Below are 19,369 nucleotides of genomic sequence, written 5' to 3' on the forward strand. Positions count from 1 at the left end.
ACCTTAAAATTAACAATCGGTTCTATTCAAAGATCACCATACTATTTTCCTGTCGCAACTTCAGACCGATCTCCAATTATTATCAGAGTTCACCAAACATTCACCACCAGCTTGTCATTATTTTCCGGTTTTCACAAACTACTATTCGGTAAAGACACAAACTATAAATATGGGAGATATCACCATTTATTGATTGGAAAAAATATCCCCGTTCTCAAACCCCCAACAAATGACAAACACCATTATACCGACCTGCTACATCGCTGCTTGCCTTCTGGTAAATTATTTCAAATACTCCGACAGATTCCTGTATCAATAGATACCACCATTCCATAATCATACATGTATCTCAATCTATCAAAACCCACAGAAAGCCCCAACATCACATAATATTAACCTTACTGGGTATTTCAAATGCTCCAAACCATGTACTGCTCATGTTCCATACTCCTTCGGCTAAAAAACACCGCTGTTGCGCAGTCCCTATACACACCCTGCTCTTTAAATGTGTCTCACTAGAGCCTCCCTTCACATGACATCATATCTATCCCACATGACCCGAGCCATTTAAACTTACTCTCTCAATCATCCAAGACTTTCCATCCTGCTAATAAAACGCACTCTATTCAACTTCCTGATTTAAACCACCCGGTTCCACTGTACCCCATCCAAAAATATATCTTTGTTCTTTCTGCAACAGAACATGTCACTCCCCTGGCCCACCTGGCCATGAGAGTAATGCAGTGGACTTTAAAATCGCAGTGGATTCATTCATCTCAGCCAATGTCCACCATTGTCCACATCACCAACCAGCTCTGCTTATTGCTGGCTTGGTGGACAAAACCAATCCAATCTGCTTCAAGGACTTCCATTTTTCGGCTCCAGACCCTCAAGAAATCTTGACAACAGACGCCTCCAACCTCGGCTGGGGTGTACATGTTGCAAACCTGCAAACTCAGGGAATTTGATCTTCAGAGGAAGCCAAACACCAAATAAATTTCCTGGAGCTTCATGCAATCAGATATGCTCTCAGGCCTTTTCAGGATCACCTTTCCAACCAGGTCATCCTGATTCAAACAGACAACCAGGTGGCCATGTGGTACATCAACAAGCAAGGGGGAATGGGTTCCTACCTCCTGTGTCAGGAAGCTGCACAGATATGGGCGGAAGCCCTTTCCCACTCGATGTACCTCAGGGCCAACTACTTGCTGGGAGTGGACAATGTGTTGGCAGACAAGCTGAGTCGCACTTTTCAATCACATGAGTGGTCCCTCAACCCCACTGTAGCAGACTCAATATTCCAATGTTGGGGTTACCCTCACATAGACCTCTTTGCGTCAATTCACAACTGCAATGTATGGAACTTTTGCTCTTTCACTCGCAGTCAACACCTTCAGCCAAGAGACGCTTTTTCCCTCTCATGGGCCAGCGGTCTCCTTTATGCGTACCCTCCACTTCCACTCATTTCAAAGACTCTCGTGAAGTTGCGAAGGGACAAGGGATTAATGATTCTGATAGCCCCTCATTGGCCACGCCAGGTCAGGTTTCCAATTCTCCATGACCTATCAGTACACCGGCACATTACTCTGGGAAAGGACCCACTTCTGATCACTTAGAACAACGGCTGCCTTCATCACCCCAACCTCCAGGCCTTCTCCCTGACTGCCTGGATGTTGAAAAGTTAATCCTTCAACCTCTTCACCTTTCAGAGCTGGTTTCCCGTGTCCTAGTAGCTTCACGAAAGCCTTCCACAAGGCAGTCTGATCATTACAAATGGAACAGGTTTGCGGTATGGTGTACTTCCATGTCCATCGATCCCTTCTCTTGTTCCACACCGAAGTTTTTGGACTATCGCTGGCACCTGTCAGAGTCATGACTCCAAACTTCTTTTATCAGGGTACATGTCAGTGCGGTAGCCACCTTCCATAAAGGTGTTGGGGATGTACCTATTTCAGTACAACCCTCCGTAACATGCTTTTTGAAGAGCTTGCTCCACCTTAAACCTCCACTATGCCCTCCGGCCCCTTCCTGGGACCTCAGCTTGGTTTTGGGGCGGCTCATGAAATCGTTGTTTAAGCCTCTCCAATCCTGTGATCTCCGCCAACTCACCTGGAAGGTGATTTTTTTTTTGGCAATCACATCTGCTCGCAGAGTTAGTGAGTTACAGGCTTTAGTCACCTACTCGCCTTACACTAAACTTCTGCATGATAGGGTAGTACTCTGCACTCACCCTAAGTTTTTGCCTAAGGTAGTATCGGAGTTTCATATCAATCAATCCATTATACTACCCACCTTCTTTCCCAGGCCCCACTCAAACCCAGGAGAACGGGCTCTGCATACCCTTGACTGTAAACGTGCTCTAGCATTTTATCTTGACCGTACAGCTGCCCACAGGAATTGCGCTCAATTGTTTGTTTCCTTCGATCCCATCAAATTGGGCAAACCTGTGGGTAAGCAGACTCTCTCCTCCTGGTTAGCGGACTGTATTTCCTTTTGTTACCAACAGGCAGGCATTCCGCTTCAAGACCGTGTTAAAGCACACTCTGTGAGGGCCATGGCAACATCATTAGCGCACCTGTGCTCGGTGCCGCTTGCTGACATCTGTAAGGCTGCTACCTGGAGCTCTCTCCACACCTTCACAGCCCATTATTGTTTAGACAAGGCTGGCAGACAAGATTCCATCTTTGGCCAGTCTGTGTAGATCGCAACTTCTTTGCGATCTGAGGTACCAACATCCTTCTGCCAACCCGGTAGGGTTCAGGATGCCCTCTACCAAATTCCACCCCGGTTCTGATGCCTGTTGCACATCTTTGGCTACATTTGGCGCATTGCTCGGGCATCCTCAACTCGGTCATCACCCATATGTGAGGACTACTATCCTGCTTGTCCTGTGAGAAAGTAGAGTTGCTTACCTGTAACAGGTGTTCTCATAGGACAGCAAGATGTTAGACCTCACAAAACCCGCCTGCCACCTCGCGGAGTTGGGTTCATTTACGTTTTTTTATTTTATTTTTCGCATGTACTTTTTACTATAAGATGAAACTAAAGGGGGACCCCTGCTGGCTACAGGGTTGGTGCTATGCTGGTCATGCCCAGTAGGTGCCAGTCAAAGTTCTAGAAACTTTGACAAAAGTGTTCCGTGATTGGGTCCCATCCTGATGATGTCACCCATATGTGAGGACTAACATCCTGCTGTCGTGAGAACACCTGTTACAGGTAAGCAACTGTGCTTAACAAAAGGGTCATGCAAAAAGGTATTGACCCCTTTTCCTTCCCACTTCATCTCTATTAGACTATCTCTGGTAGCTTTCAGACTTTGGTCGCCAGACTTCCTTGGTGAGGGTACACCTGAGTGCCATCTCAGCGTACCACAAGGGAGTAGGGGATGCCCTGGTTACAGCGCAACAGCTTGTGAGTTGGTTTATGAGGGGCCTACTGCAATTTAAGCCCCCTCTATGGCCACCAGTCACCGAATGGGACCTAAACGTCGTACTTGCAAGACTCATGCGCTCCCCATTTGAGCCTTTGCACTCCTGCGATATTAATTTCTTACATGGAAAGTCCTCTTCCTAGTAGCCATCACATCTGCTAGAAGGGTTAGTGAGTTAAAAGCACTTGTCACATACTCACCCTATACAAGGTTCCTACAAGACCAAGTGGTACTCCATACTCACCCTAAATTCATTCCCAAGGTGGTTACTGACTTCCACTTAAATCAGTCTATAGTCTTGCCTACTATTTTCCCAAGGCCCCACTCTCACCAGAGTGAGAGGGTTTTACACACCTTGAACTGTAAACGTGCACTTGCATTTTACCTAGACCGCACCGCAGTCCATAGGAAATCCACCCAACTCTTTGTTTCCTTCGATAAAAACAAACCAGGAGTTGCAGTGGGCAAACAAACTCTCTCCAATTGGCTAGCAGACTGTATTGAATTCTTCTATAACAAAGCAGGCCTTCCTCTCCATGGATGAGTGAAGGTGCAGTCAGTAAGAGCCATGGCAACCTCAGTAGCTTACTATCGTTCAGTGCCAATTACTGAGATCTGTAAAGCTGCGACATGGAGCTCTGTTCACACATTTGCAGCACATTACTGCCTGGACAAGAAAGGACATCAAGACTCTGGCTTTGGCCAATCCGTCTTGAAGAAGTTATTTCCAATATAATCCCAACTCTTTCAACATTCAATCTACTGTGGTTTCCAGGCTGCCTCATTTTTCCCAACAGTATACCAGTTGTTGTGCCTGTTGCACAAGTTGTACGCTGTTGGTCCAATCAAATATAAGTCAGCCTGTAGCTTGCAATCACCCACATGTGAGGACTACCATCCTGTTTGTCCTGGGAGAAAGCAGAGTTGCTTACCTGTAACAGGTGTTCTCCCAGGACAGCAGGATGCAGTCCTCACGAAACCCACCCGCCACCCCGCGGAGTTGGGATTTAGAACTTTCATATTGCTTATGTAAATAAACAAACACTAATCATGCTCACAAGTCATCATGAGGTTGGCTCCTTGCCTCCCTCCCATATTCCATTGTATATAGTAATTTATCCCAGGACAAGCAGGATGCTAGTCCTCACATATGGGTGACGTCACTGACGGAGCCCTGAAGCGGGAAGCTTTCTGTCAAAGTTTCTAGAAACTTTTGACTGGCCCTGTGAGGGCACTGAGCATGCCCAGCATGCTATGATATTCTCTGCCACATGTGTCTCTCTTCAGTCTTCGTCTTTCCGCGCTGCAGTTAGCATCGCGGGATAGGAGCCATTGAGAATTGTTTCTCAATACTTGTGACTGAAAAAGTCATATTAATCGATATTCTCTCAGAGGTTTCTTCTTCACCGGCTGGTGAGTACCTCGGTCTCAAATTTATTCTCCTCAGGAGAAAATTTTTTTTCTCACATTTTCGGGTATTTGCCTCGACGGCCGTCGATCGCACTATGGCTACCGGTTTTAAAAAATGTCCGGTATGCGCCCGTAAAATGTCGCTTACTGATCCGCATCTTGAGTGCGTAATCTGCCTCGGGGAAAATCACGACGTCAAAAGTTGTCCGCAATGTGCCGAAATGACACCGAAAACTAGGAAATCTAGACTAGAAAAAATGGAACACTTATTCCATCTTCAGTTAATGCCATCACCTTCCACCTCATCAAAGTCGTCTCCGGCCGGAGCGAAACAGCGTTTGTTACTTAAAAAATCCACCGCGGGACCGTCGGGGGATCACTCCTCCTCTTCGTCCGCATCGACGAAATCCGTTGATCAGCAGAAAACAAAACATAGGCATCGACATCGAAGGTCATCGACGTCTGAATCTGCGTCCCAGGATCCGTCGACGGCAAAGCGGCCACGGTCGGAGGAAACCTCGGTGTCTGGGCCTCCTCCGCCGATTTCACCACCTGATCCCCTGCAGGGCCCTGCAGCGGATTCGACACCTCAGCCTTCGCCACCGCTTACAACTGCTCTGGTACCATCAGTTGTAACGCCGGAATTGTCTGATATCATCAGACAAGCGATATCGCAGGCTTTGAGGGAACAGTTAATTCCGACGGGCTCATCGATGCCGATGCTCACAGCATCGCTGCCAGCAACCTTCCGATGCCGGTGGGACCACCGATGCCGGTGTCTGCAGTGACGCCGAGAACACTGGAAGAATCGACGTCGACACCAATGATATTAACCACGTCGACGTCGACATTTGCGCAGTTACCATCGACTGCTTCTGTATCGATGCCCATGTTGCCGCCTCCATCAGGAAAAAGGCCACTCTCGTCGACGTCGAGACAACCATCAGGGCCATCGAGGCCAACACCGATAGATGATGAGGATGTTCAGGACTTATCATCCTTCCAACGGTTACTTCAAAGGTACCAGGATGTCATAGACACCTTGCCCAGGAAGCCTGCAGAACATGGGGTTCCACCTACTCCCATTGATGACCCACTTCCAGGTCCATCAGGGCTACATCTACCTCATAAATCCACATCAAAACAACTTTATGGACAGGAAGAAGAAGATTCTTGGGATAGTCAAGACACAGACTCCTCCTCTGAGGACTTCATGTCTGATCCCTCACCTCCAGAACCAAGAAAGAAGTCCCCGCCTGAAGACCTCTCTTTCTCAAACTTCATCCAGGATATGGCAGACACCATTCCTTTTAAATTGGAAGCTGAACAGGACTCAAGGCAACACACTTTAGAGGTCCTGCAGTTTGTGGATCCACCCAAACAAGTTTTGGCCATCCCAATACACGAAGTACTCTTAGACCTGCAACATCGTATCTGGGAGCATCCATCCACAGTATCAGCTGTCAACAAAAGAGTGGATTCATCATATTTAGTACAATCAGCTCCAGGATACCAAAAGGCACAACTACCACATCAATCTGTGGTAGTCGAATCTGCCCAGAAAAAATCAAAAAGAATCAGGTCTCATTCCTCCAACCCACCTGGCAAGGATCATCGCTTCCTTGATTCTTTGGGAAGAAAGGTCTACCAATCTTCAATGTTAAACTCCAGAATCTCTGCATACCAGCTGTACATGACACAGTATCAGAGAAATTTATGGAAGCAGATGGAGGAATTCACAAAATCTTTGCCTGAACAACTTCAAGAACCTGCACAAGCCATTATACATAAAGGCCTGGAAGCAGGAAAACATGAAGTACGAGCGGCCTACGACAGTTTTGATACAACCTCCAGGACTTCAGCTGTGGGCATTGCTGCATGCAGATATGCATGGCTCAAGGCCTCTGACCTCAGGCCTGACGTTCAGGAAAAACTTGTTGATCTTCCATGTACGGGAGACAATCTAGTTGGGGAGAAAGTTCAAGAGGCAATCCAGCAACTAAAGGATCACACAGAGACTTTACGCCAACTGTCCCAGATGCCTCAAGATCCTGCTACACAGCCTCCTAGACGACTTTCCCGTAGGGAATCAAGGAGGTCTTACTACAGACCACGTAGATACTACTCCCAAACATCTCGGGGTATATCTACTAGACCTCAACAACCACGTACTCAAGCAAGACAGCCTAGGGCACCTTGTACTCACCCACCACCTCAGACAGGCCCTGCTTCTGGGTTTTGAGATACCGCCCAGAGAACAAGCCACTCCTTTAAACCCTCACACACAACTTCCAGTGGGTGGAAGAGTGTCTCATTTTTACACTCACTGGAAAGCCATAACAACAGACCAATGGGTGCTCTCTATAATTCAACAAGGATACAAACTCAATTTCCTTTCAATTCCACCAGAATTTCCACCGAGAGCCTACCCACAACAACATTATCAACTAATTCCTCTACAAGCAGAGTTATCTACTCTTCTGAAAATCAGGGCCATACAGTTAGTACCCCAATCTCAGAAGGGCAGAGGATTCTACTCTCGTTACTTCCTCATTCCAAAGAAAACAGGAGGCCTACGCCCCATCCTAGACCTAAGAAATCTCAACAAATTTCTAAAGAAAGAAAAATTCAGGATGGTTTCATTAGGCACCATGCTTCCTCTTCTTCAAAAAGGAGATTGGCTTTGTTCTCTGGATCTTCAGGATGCTTATACTCACATCCCAATCTACCCTCCTCATCACAAGTACCTGCGCTTCATAGTAGGTCATCAACACTTCCAATACAGAGTCCTTCCTTTCGGACTCGCCTCTGCACCCAGAGTATTCACAAGATGTCTGGCAGTTATAGCAGCACATCTATGCAAACAGGGTGCTCATGTGTTCCCATACCTAGACGACTGGCTCATCAGAAGCCAAACTCTACAAGGAACTCTAGATTCTCTAAATCAAACAATAACAACATTGCATACAGTGGGATTCCTGATCAATTATCAAAAATCTCACCTGACACCAGTGCAACTTCTTCCATTCATAGGAGCAGAATTGAATACCAACCTAGCAAAAGCTTTTCTACCAGAAGATCGGGCAGAAACAATCTCACTGCTAGCACAGTGGCTCAGATCACAACCATGAGCAATAGCTCATCAGTTTCTAACCCTACTGGGCCACATGGCCTCTACAGTTCACGTCACACCCATGGCACATCTAGCCATGAGAATAACACAATGGACTTTAAGATCTCAATGGATCCAAGCCATTCAACCATTACATACTCAAATTCAAGTAACCCACCAACTACGTACTTCTCTACTATGGTGGGTGAACAAGGACAATTTGTGCAAGGGCCTACCCTTTCAACCGTCAGTTCCACAAATAACTGTGACTACAGATGCATCCACCTTGGGTTGGGGAGCTCACATAGACAATCTCCAAACACAAGGAACCTGGACAAAGCTCGAAGCAACATTTCAAATCAATTTCCTGGAACTTCGAGCTATACGTTATGCTCTACATGCCTTCAAGGACTGCCTTACAAACAAGACTGTTCTGATCCAAATGGACAACACAGTAGCCATGTGGTACATAAACAAGGAGGGACAGGCTCATACCTCCTTTGTCAAGAGGCAGCTCAGATATGGGGTTGGGCCTTGAACAACTCCATGTTTCTCAAGGCCACTTATCTGGCAGGCATTCACAATGTAGTGGCGGACAGACTCAGTCGTCAATTCCAACCACACGAATGGTCCCTGGATCCCTCAGTAGCGACCAGGATATTTCAACTTTGGGGACAACCAACAGTAGACCTCTTTGCATCACATCTGAATCACAAAGTGGACAACTACTGTTTCCTATACAACTTGAACAACAGCCCAGCCAAGGATGCATTTGCTTGCCCTTGGAACTCAGGTCTTCTATACGCGTATCCTCCAATACCGCTCATAACCAAAACTCTAGTGAAGCTACAACACGACAAGGGGACCATGATACTCATAGCCCCATATTGGCCTCGATAAGTATGGTTTTCCACACTTCTAGACCTCTCAGTCAGGGATCCCATTCGCCTGGGAGTAGCTCCCACTCTCATAACTCAGGATCAGGGTCGGTTGCGCCATCCCAACCTCCAATCCCTATCACTGACAGCTTGGATGTTGAAAGCTTGATCTTACAACCACTCAATCTTTCATCCAATATATCCAAAGTGCTTGTAGCTTCATGTAAGCCTTCCACACGGAGGAACTATGCTTCCAAATGGAAGAGGTTCACTTTGTGGTGCAAGCAAAACAACACCAATCCTTTCACTTGCCCTACAAATTATTTACTAGACTTCTTGTACCACCTTTCAGAATCTGGTCTCCAGACTTCATCTGTAAGAGTACATTTAAGTGCAATTTCAGCTTACCATAATCAGGTAGCAGATGCACCTATCTCTACACAACCTCTTGTCAGCAGATTTATGAGAGGTTTAATTCACCTCAAACCACCAATTAGACACCCAGTCACACAATGGGATCTAAATTTGGTTTTATCCAGACTCATGCGTTCTCCTTTTGAACCCATAGATTCCAGTGACCTAAAATTTCTTACATGGAAAACTATCTTCCTCATAGCCATTACATCAGCTAGAAGAGTTAGTGAATTGCAAGCACTTGTCACATATGAACGTTACACTAAGTTCTTACATGACAGAGTGGTTCTCCGTACTCATCCTAAATTCCTCCCTAAGATAGTCACGGAATTCCACTTAAACCAATCTATAGTTTTACCCACATTCTTTCCAAGGCCACATTCTCACCAAGGAGAAAGGGCCTTACATACCTTGGATCGCAAGCGTACTCTATCTTTCTACTTAAATCGTACTGCAATCCACAGAAAATCCAATCAACTCTTTGTTTCCTATGACCCAAACAAACCAGGTAAAGCAGTGGGTAAACACACTCTATCCAATTGGCTGGCAGATTGTATACAGTTTTGCTATGAACAAGCAGGCCTTCCTCTCCAGGGGCGAGTAAAAGCACACTCAGTAAGAGCAATGTCAACCTCAGTAGCACACTATCGCTCAGTGCCAATACTTGACATATGTAAAGCAGCAACGTGGAGTTCTCTTCACACTTTTGCAGCTCATTACTGCTTGGACAAGCAAGGAAGACAAGATTCAGCCTACGGACAATCTGTCTTAAAGAACTTGTTTCCAGTTTAAACCCAACTCCTTCTACATCCAATGTTCTGTGATCTTCGGCTGACTCATTTCAACAACAATACTTCACAGTTGTTTCATTACCAAATGACTCAGCCTCTAGCTTGCTAATCACCCATATGTGAGGACTAGCATCCTGCTTGTCCTGGGATAAAGCAAAATTGCTTACCTTGTAATAGGTGTTATCCCAGGACAGCAGGATGTAGTCCTAACAGAACCCACCCGCCACCCCGCGGAGTTGGGCCTCATATCTTTATTATTTTATTTTTGCTAACGCATTTGCTACATACGAGACTGAAGAGAGACACCTGTGGCAGAGAATATCATAGCATGCTGGGCATGCTCAGTGCCCTCACAGGGCCAGTCAAAAGTTTCTAGAAACTTTGACAGAAAGCTTCCCGCTTCAGGGCTCCATCAGTGACGTCACCCATTTGTGAGGACTACATCCTGCTGTCCTGGGATAACACCTATTACAAGGTAAGCAATTTTGCTTTATCTTCGTTCTCCCCCTCTTTTTTTCCTTCTCCCAGTTAAGGCATCCTTGTTATAATGTAACTTTATGCTCCTTTAAATTGTCACTTGTTGATTGGTTGGTTATAGTTCTGCTTAGTTCAATGTAAACCGAGTTGATTTGATTTGTATCAAGAAAGTCGGTATATAAAAGCCTTAAATAAATAAATAAATAAATAAATAATTTTATTTTTTTGCTTGCACCTTTTACTACAAACGAGACTGAAGGGAGACCCCTCTAACTACAGGGAATATGGCTTGCTAGGCATGCTCAGTGTGCCAGTCAAAAGTTCTAGAAACTTTGACAGAAACATTTTCCGTGATAGGGCTCCTTCTAGTGACGTCACCCACATGTGAGGACTACATCCTGCTGTCCTGGGAGAACACCTGTTACAGGTAAGCAACTCTGCTTTATAACACGCGCCGACGCGTGTATGTTATAAAATAGCCGCATCCATGTGTGTGCACTGGGAACTGTGCACACATGCACGGGTCTTAAAATAGACCCCTTAGTACTTCTCTGTTGATTTCAGCTTCAGAGGTTTTGGCTTCAGAGTTCCTGACTTCAAAGATCAAGCACTGTGATGCACAACAGAAAATTGCCGACGTGCACACATTTCTCCTTCAACTGCTTCAGGGCTTGCTTTCTTTTTACATTACTTTAAATGGGATTCACTGGACATAATAATAAAACTGTTCTTTTATCAGTGGTAAACAACTTCTACTACCCGTCTTTGGAAAATGTTGCTCAGAATTTGAATTATTTTTAGCAAAGGACTTAGGTTTGTTTTTATATTTGGAGTTTTCTTCACTACCCTATGTGATTTTTGTATTTATAAATAAAGCTTCACAATGCAAGCATGTTTACCCACATTTACTAGGTGCTAGGTGCACAGTTAGGATGGGGATTGAAACAATGGGAAAGATTTTCAAAGAGTTATGCGTGTAACATACGCGCGTAACCCCCAAAAAGCTGCCCCTGCGCGCACCAAGCCTATCTTGCATAGGCTCGGCGGCGCGCACAAGCCCCGGGACGCGCGTATGTCCCGGGGCTTCAAAAAAGGGGCATTCCAGGGGCGGGGCCATGGGCAGGGCATCAGCCCTGGGGCGTTCCGGGGGCGGGACTGAGGCCTCCGGAACAGCCGCTGTGCTGGGGGATGGCACACCGGCAGTTGGCCGGCGTGCACAAGTTACGCCTGCCCAGAGGCAGGCATAACTTTCCCGATAAAGGTCAGGAGGGGGTTTTAGATAGGGCTGGGGGGCGGGTTAGATAGGGGAAGGGAGGGGAAGGTGCGGGGGTGCGGAGGGAACGGAGGAAGGCTGCGCGGCTCAGTGTGCGCAAGTTGCACAGTTGTGCACCCCCTTGCACGCGCCGACTCTGGATTTTATAACATGTGTCCGGCAGCTCGCGCATGTTATAAAATCAGGCGTAGATTTGTTCACGCTGGTTTGCGCGAACAAATCTACGCCTGCTCGCAAGTTTAAAGATCTGCCCCAGAGTGCATACTTATGTATTTTTAAAAGTATGTCTGGTTTTTTAGTTGGGAGAGGTACCTGCAGAAAAAGGAGATGCAGATCTATGCTGGTAATATTCAAAGTGGAAGTACACATGTATTTTCATTTTGAAAACTGGTACAAAGTCCATATATAAAAAGTATCAGTGGACTTTGCAGCTAAGTGGACAGTATGAAAATTTCCCCCTAGATATCTATATTTAGGGGAATTATTGACTGAAATCTTAGATGTACATTTCAGCTGGTCCACCTAGCTAGAGGCATCTAAGTGAAGCACTAAACATTTTTTGAAAATTGATCCCATAGATGTGGAACAGATTGTAGTAGGACCCAAATAAATTCTTCTGTATCATTGCAGGTGCTTTATAAATGTAGCCTTGGTCTAAACCGGAACACAGTGGATATGATTTTAATTATGATTCAAATCTACCGCATAGGGGCAGATTTTAAAAGGTACGCGTACGGCCTACATTTTTGCGCGCTATCCGGCACGCACAAATGTACGCCCGATTTTATAACATGCGTGCGCATGTAGGTTTTTTTTTGGCAGCTATGGAATCCTATATTGTGGACTAGGATTACAGTATTATGCCAATGTATTTCATTTATGGATCTCCTTGTTCCTTTTATTTTATGTATCACTATTATATTGCTTTATATTATAATATTTCCATTCATAAATAAAAAGTAAAAAAAAAAGCTGATTGTGCTCACAGGCATTCATTTGCGAGAAACCCTGTTTAAAATGTCTAAGGAACATTTTGAGAGCAGGCTCAGAAGCAGCAGTTAGTTACTTTTAGTTGTTCACTCATTAATAAACAATATGTTTTTTGTAATTTGTATCCTAGATTTCTCGAGTAATCCGAACATCATGTGGAAATGCTCTGTTGGTAGGAGTTGGTGGTTCAGGGAAGCAAAGTCTTTCAAGATTGGCCTCCTTCATAGCCGGATATAAAATATTTCAAATCACTTTAACCAAGTAAGAAATATTAAAAAGTACAACTCTAAGGTGCACAGTTGCTTTCTTTCTCTATAATCTGCCATTGAGAAAGTAGTGTTTTTTTAGAAAGTATGTGTAATTAATCTTTATTTAACCTTTGTCTTTTAGAATCTGCGCAGTACAATGGCACTAGACTCCTAGTAGCTATACTGGTCTTGCAGAAAACTGAAGTTATGGATACATTTTATTGGCAGCAAAAAAAAGTTGTACAAGGGTCAATTTCCTTGTCAGATTCTCTGCTCCCAGGGCTGACTAGGACTGGGGATGGTGTGGATGCAGCACCATAGCAATTAGAGCGAAGAAGTCTCGGTCCTTGTACTATGATAACATCCGAATGAGCCCCGGAGCATTTTTAAAATTTTTTACCTTTTATTTTTCAAGTTACTTCAGGCCCCGACCTGAAGTAACGTGCGCGCCAGGACAGCATACCATGGCACTGTCCCGGCTCCCCCCCTCCCCCCCCCACTCCTCCCCCCCAAAACACGCCCACCGACCCGCCCCTTCCAAGAGGCCCAGCACTTGAGCGCATCCCGGCTTTTACGTCATGGCAGGGCATCTTGGAGGATTCGCCCGGCTCGTGTAAAGCCCGGCCACGTGCGTAAAGGCCGGAATTTACGCGCACAGGGCTTTAAAAATCTGCTTTAATGAGGCCAGATGGGATACATCCAAGGGTAGGGTACTAAGGATATTTAGAGAAGTTCTGACAGCTCCGCTGGCTGATCTTTTTGATGCTTCTATAGAATCGAGAGTAATTCCGGAGAATTTTAGACAGAAAGATGTGGGTTCCTTATAAAATTCCCACACTTATGTGTCTTAGATCTGGCTGTGTCTGGCTGTGCATGCTCAGTTGCAAAATAGGATGCACACATACTCGTCCCTATGCTATTTTATAACATATGTTTATATGTATGCATATGTTATAAAATAGCCGCATCCCTGGATGCGCACCAATACACACACGTCAATGTGCAGCCACAAGCCCCTTTGAAAGTTACCATCTTAGGATGCAAAAAAACCAAAAATATGGGAGATGAAATTCTTTTAAACATGAAAGAAAAGCAGGATCTGGGGGTGATTGTATCTGATGATCTTAAGGTTGCCAAAAAGGTGATAAAAGCGACAGCAAAAGTCAGAAAGATGCTTGTCTTCATAGGGAGAGGCGTGCTCAACACAACTCACCATACAAAAATGATATCCTGGTATTATCTCAATAACAGCAACACAAACTCCCTCTACTACCAGGCGCAACAGCCCTACTTATAAAAAGACAGCAGTTTACCATCAATGCATGTCCTAGTTAAATACCTCACTTCAGTCACACACACAAAATTGACTTTCACCAAGTACAAAAAGACCACAAATTACAAATATGGAGACTAGGGATGTGAATCGTTTTTTGACGATTTAAAAAAATCGTCAGATATTTTTTAAATCGTCAAAAATCGTTAAGAGTCACAATACAATAGAAATTCCCCCGATTTATCGTGAAAAATTGTAAATCGGGGGAGGGGGAGGGCGGGAAAACCGGCACACCAAAACAACCCCTAAACTCACCCCAACCCTATAAAACTAATCCCTTACCTTCCCCCACCCTCCCGAACCCCCCCCCCAAAACTTTTTACGAGTACCTGGTGGTCCAGTGGGGGCACGGGGACCGATCTCCTGCTCTCGGGCCATCGGCGCCATTTTGGCTGCCACTCAAAAATGGCGCCAATGGCCCGATAAAAGAAAATCCCACCCAACCCTTTAAAAATGACCCCTTAGCTTACCCCACTCTCGAGCCCCCCAAAACATTTTAAAATTACCTGGTGGTCTAGTGGTAGTCCCGGGAGCGATCTCCCATTCTCAGGCCGTCGGCTGCCACTCATAAAGATGGCACCGATGGCCCTTTGCCCTTACCATGTGACAGGGTATCTGTGCCATTGGCCGGCCCCTGTCACATGGTAGGAGCACTGGCTGGCCGGCGCCATCTTTAAAGATGGCCGGCGCCATCGTAAAGGGTCGGGTGGGTTTTTTTTTTTAATCGGGCTGCCATTTTTGAGTGGCAGACAAAATGGCGCCGATGGCCCGAGAGCGGGAGGTCGGTCCCCGTGCCCCCACTGGATCACCAGGTACTCGTAAAAAGTTTTGGGGGGGTTCGGGAGGGTGGGGAAAGGTAAGGGGTCAATTTTAAAGGGTCGGGCCTCACTAAAAAAAAATTAACGATGTGAATCGGAACCGATTCCGATTCACATCACCACCGATCAGATTTTTTTCTCCCTCTAGCCGAACCCGATCGTTAAGACGATCGGGCACACAATTCACATCCCTAATGGAGACAGAAACTGGAATGGAAACCCAAAAAAGCCAATCTGCATGCAGTACAAAACTGGAGAAATAGAAACAAATACCCCTGTTCCAAGGTAGACAGGTGAGTCCAGGGTTCTTCAGGGCAGGTAAATGCTGCAACAGGCCCCACGGTCGGCCCACCGGAGGCTTCTGTTGGGTGTACGTAGGACAAGAGTCTACATACACATGTGTATCAGAGGACATGGTGGGCCACCAATAGTAGCGCTGTAAGAGGGACAAAGTCCGAGTGTGTCCAAGATGGTCAGCTACTCGAGAGTCGTGTGCCCAATGTAGCACTTTTTCATGAAGCCTGCTGGGCACCACTGTTTTCCCTGCAGATACAGTCACAGTGGCGGACAATGAGATACAGGCAGGATTGATTATGTGGCAAGGCTCTTGTTGGGAGTCTTCGGGTTCAAAGGAACAAGACAGGGTATCAGCCTGGAGGTTCTTCTCGGCAGGACAGTATCAAAGGTCGAAGTAAAATCGGGTGAAGGATAATGCCCAGCGGGCCTGGTGAGCATTTAGACACTGGGCATGCCAGAGATGCTCAAGGTTCTTGTGGTCTATGAAAATTATAAACAGATGTTGGGTGCCCTCCAGCCAAGGGCAGCATTCCTCGAGAGCAAGTTTAATTGCAAGGAGTTCTCAATCTCCAATGCTATAATTTTGTTCTATGGGGGAGAACTTGTGGGATAGAAGGAGCAAGGGCGCAGGACCCCTTTTGGGGAATGCTGGCTTAGCTCCACCCCAGCTCCAATGGTGGAGGAGTCAACTTTCACAAGCATGGCCCGAACAAGAAGGAGTCTTTCAGAGCTTGGAAAGTGGCAATCACCTCTGGAGTCCAATTCTTCGTATCACTACTCTTAAGGGTAAGGGCCGTGAGAGGTGCGGGAACCAGAGAATAATTCGCTATGAAGTGGCGGTAGTAGTTGGTAAAACCAGGGAACCTCTAGAGTGTTCGGAAGCTCATAGGTTGGGGCCAGTCTTGGATGCTTCGCAACTTACTGGGGTCCATGGAGAAGCCATGTTGGGAAATGCTGTAACCAAGGAAGAGTAGACTCTGTTTTTCAAACAAGCATTTATTTAGCTTGTATTGCGTCCGTCGCAGCCTGATGCCCTCATTCTGGTCTCTCTACCTGTGTGGCGACTCCCACTGGGTCTGATGGATGCTTGCTGCTGTGGCATCACCATGCCGTCTCCCTCCGGCGTCCCCGGACTGGCTCGACGCTGCGGATCCGCCATGTCCTGATGATGTAAGAGCGCTCGCGCATGCTCTGATGTATGTACCAGCAAGGGCGCGAACCTCGGGGGCATCTCCCTGAATTGACATCATCCGCTTCCAATATAAAAGGTCTCCACTTTTGCTAACAAAGCAAGTTAGCAAGGATTGATAGCGGGGATTCTTTGGACTCGCTTCTCTCTATGCTACTCTGCCTCCTCGGACTTACCAGAGGTACCCGCTCCTCGGGTTGCCTCGCTCTCTTTTCTCTATTTCAGATTGCAGATAGGAACCTGTACTCACTCCTTGAGGGCCCATGTTCCTGGACACTCTGAAGATTCTCTACTACCTGGAAGCTATCACAGATACAGACATTTGTGAGTTATCATTGCGCTCTCTGAGCTTTCCCTGGAACCAGGTACTCGCTCCTCGAGGGTCTAACCCTTTCCAGCTACTGAGCTTCTTTAAGACCTTATGTGAGAGTTGTCTTCTAGTTCTGGCTATGAACACAGCATACTCTATCTACTCAATATCTACAGTCTCTTTACAGCTCAGCCACCCTGTGATCGCTGTTCCAGTTCCTGAGGGACTTCAGCCCTGCCGGGCATAACTACTCACTACTGCCACCTCTGGTGGTTCTGCTAACCTGTCTAATAAAAAGACCTAATTGTGTCTGTCTCCATACTCAGCCTAGCCGGTGGTCCCTCTCAGGATATCCTCCTGGAAGCGCTGTCATCTTCCATCGGCCCAAGGATTCACCTATCTATATTCTTCTACAGCAGATTGCCCTCTCCAAACACTTTGCTGATAACAGAGTACCAACTCCTCCCTCAGCAGAAGTATTCAGCAACCGACCATTACAGATTGCTTACTCCTCTCTTCTGGAGGAGCATATTCATAATAAGATTGCTACTCCTCCCCTGAGGAGCAGACCCTAACAGATTGCTAACTCTGCCCTCGGAGTCTAACAGAGTCTAACAGAGTCTGCTCCCTCACCCGCTCCCTGTTTTTTATAACTTTCCTCCTTTTTCAAGTTTTATTGTAAACCGGCGTGATGTGCCCGCACGTACACCGGTATATTAAAAGCTGTTAAATAAATAAATAAATAAAATAACAGATCATAACAGCTTGGCAAATAGGTGATTCTCCCGCAGATGCTGCAGCACTGTGTGGACATCCAAACAATGGGTGGCAAGATCCTTAGAGAAAATAAGGATGTCATCTAGATAGGTGATGACCTTCCCATAGAGGAGGTTGCGAAAGATTTCATTGATCCTGTGTTGGAACACTGCAGGGGTGTTGCAAAGGCCAAATGGCATCACAAGGTATTCATAATGTCCATCTCTGGTGTTAAATTCTGTCTTCCAGACATCTTCAGGACGGATACAAACTAGGTTATAGGCTCCTTGCAAGTCCAACTTGGTAAAGATGGTCACCCCTTGGAGGTGATCTAACAACTCATTAATCAAGGGCAGAGGATACCTATCCTTGCGAGTGATGGCATTCAAGCCACGATAGTCTATGCATGGTCGTAATGACCCATCCTTCTTGGTAACAAAGAAGAAGCCTGCACTAGCAGGCGACATGGAGGGACAGATAAAGCCTTTAGCCAAGTTTTCACGGATATAGTCCGAAATAGTCCAGGTCTCTGGTACGGACAAAGGGTAGGATCTGCTCCTTGGGGGTGTGGTACCCGGCAATAAATCAATGGGGTAGTCAAACTCACGGTATGGCAAAAGGATATCAGCCTTCTGTTTCGAGAACACATCCCCAAAGTCAGCTTATGGCGTAGGAAGGCCTCAGACTGTAACCGCTAGCGGGATCACTGAAGGCAGTTCTATTCTCCTGAGACAAGTGCGATGATAAGCAGCACTCCATTTGGCGATTTGTAGGGTCTCCCAATCAAAGTGAGGTGAATGGTGCTGAAGCCATGGTAACCCTAGCACCACTGGATGGATGGATTTATCCAGGATGAAGAATTCTACCTCCTCCTCATGCAGAGTTCCAGTGAGGAGGTGGACAGGAACAGTGACTTCAGAGATTCTTTCTGGTAGTGGATCGCCGTGGATGGAGGCAATAAGTAGTGGTTTCTCAATGAGATGGGTAGAAATGCCTAGAGTTGGACCAAATCCTTCTCAAGGAAGTTCCTGCTGGCTCCTGAATCAACCAAAGCCAAGGTGGGGAAGGAGCAAGAGTTTCAAGAACATAACTGCAGATCCTAGGAGTATGTTAGGTCGGTTCTGTGTGTGTAACCGAGGTGTATCAGTCTTATTGTTGTGTTTTCTCAAGAGGACATGCATTGGTGGTAAACTGCTGTCTTTTCATAAGTAGGGCTTTTGAGCCTGGTAGTAGAAGGAGTTTGAGTTGCTGTTACTGAGATGACACCAGAACCAGAATATCTTTTTTGTAGGGGAAGTTGTATGGGGAATGTCGTAATTTGGCTTTACATCAATTATTGTGGGTCAAGGGGGGGTTCCCCTGGATTTGCATCGCACCATACGATATGGTGCTATCGCATGTGTTAATGGCGCTTTTTGCATGTGATAAGCCCTTAACACATGCAAAAACGCCTTAGCGCATTTTGATAAATGAGGGAATTGGCTCTTTAAAAAAGCCTATGAAGTAACTTAAAATAAATCTTTGACAAAATCTCTTCAGATTTGTATATTTCAACTCTTTTTGAATTACCTCTTGAACTTTTTAATCCATTGTTGATGTAATTACTATTTTTCCTATATTGGTTACTTTCTCATTTATTCTAA

General features: G+C 45.9%; 1 protein-coding gene across 1 annotated transcript in view; it reads left to right on the forward strand.

Moving 5' to 3' along the window:
* DNAH8 (dynein axonemal heavy chain 8) overlaps positions 1 to 19,369 on the forward strand; it is a 1,926,251-nt gene that overhangs the window by 1,356,728 nt on the left and 550,154 nt on the right. Inside the window, 1 exon segment of the mRNA XM_029592920.1 lies at positions 12,906 to 13,036. Within this exon segment, the coding sequence (XP_029448780.1) occupies positions 12,906 to 13,036 (131 nt within the window).

The sequence above is a fragment of the Rhinatrema bivittatum genome, chromosome 3 (genome assembly GCF_901001135.1).
Source record: "Rhinatrema bivittatum chromosome 3, aRhiBiv1.1, whole genome shotgun sequence".
Taxonomy (NCBI): Eukaryota; Metazoa; Chordata; class Amphibia; order Gymnophiona; family Rhinatrematidae; genus Rhinatrema; species Rhinatrema bivittatum.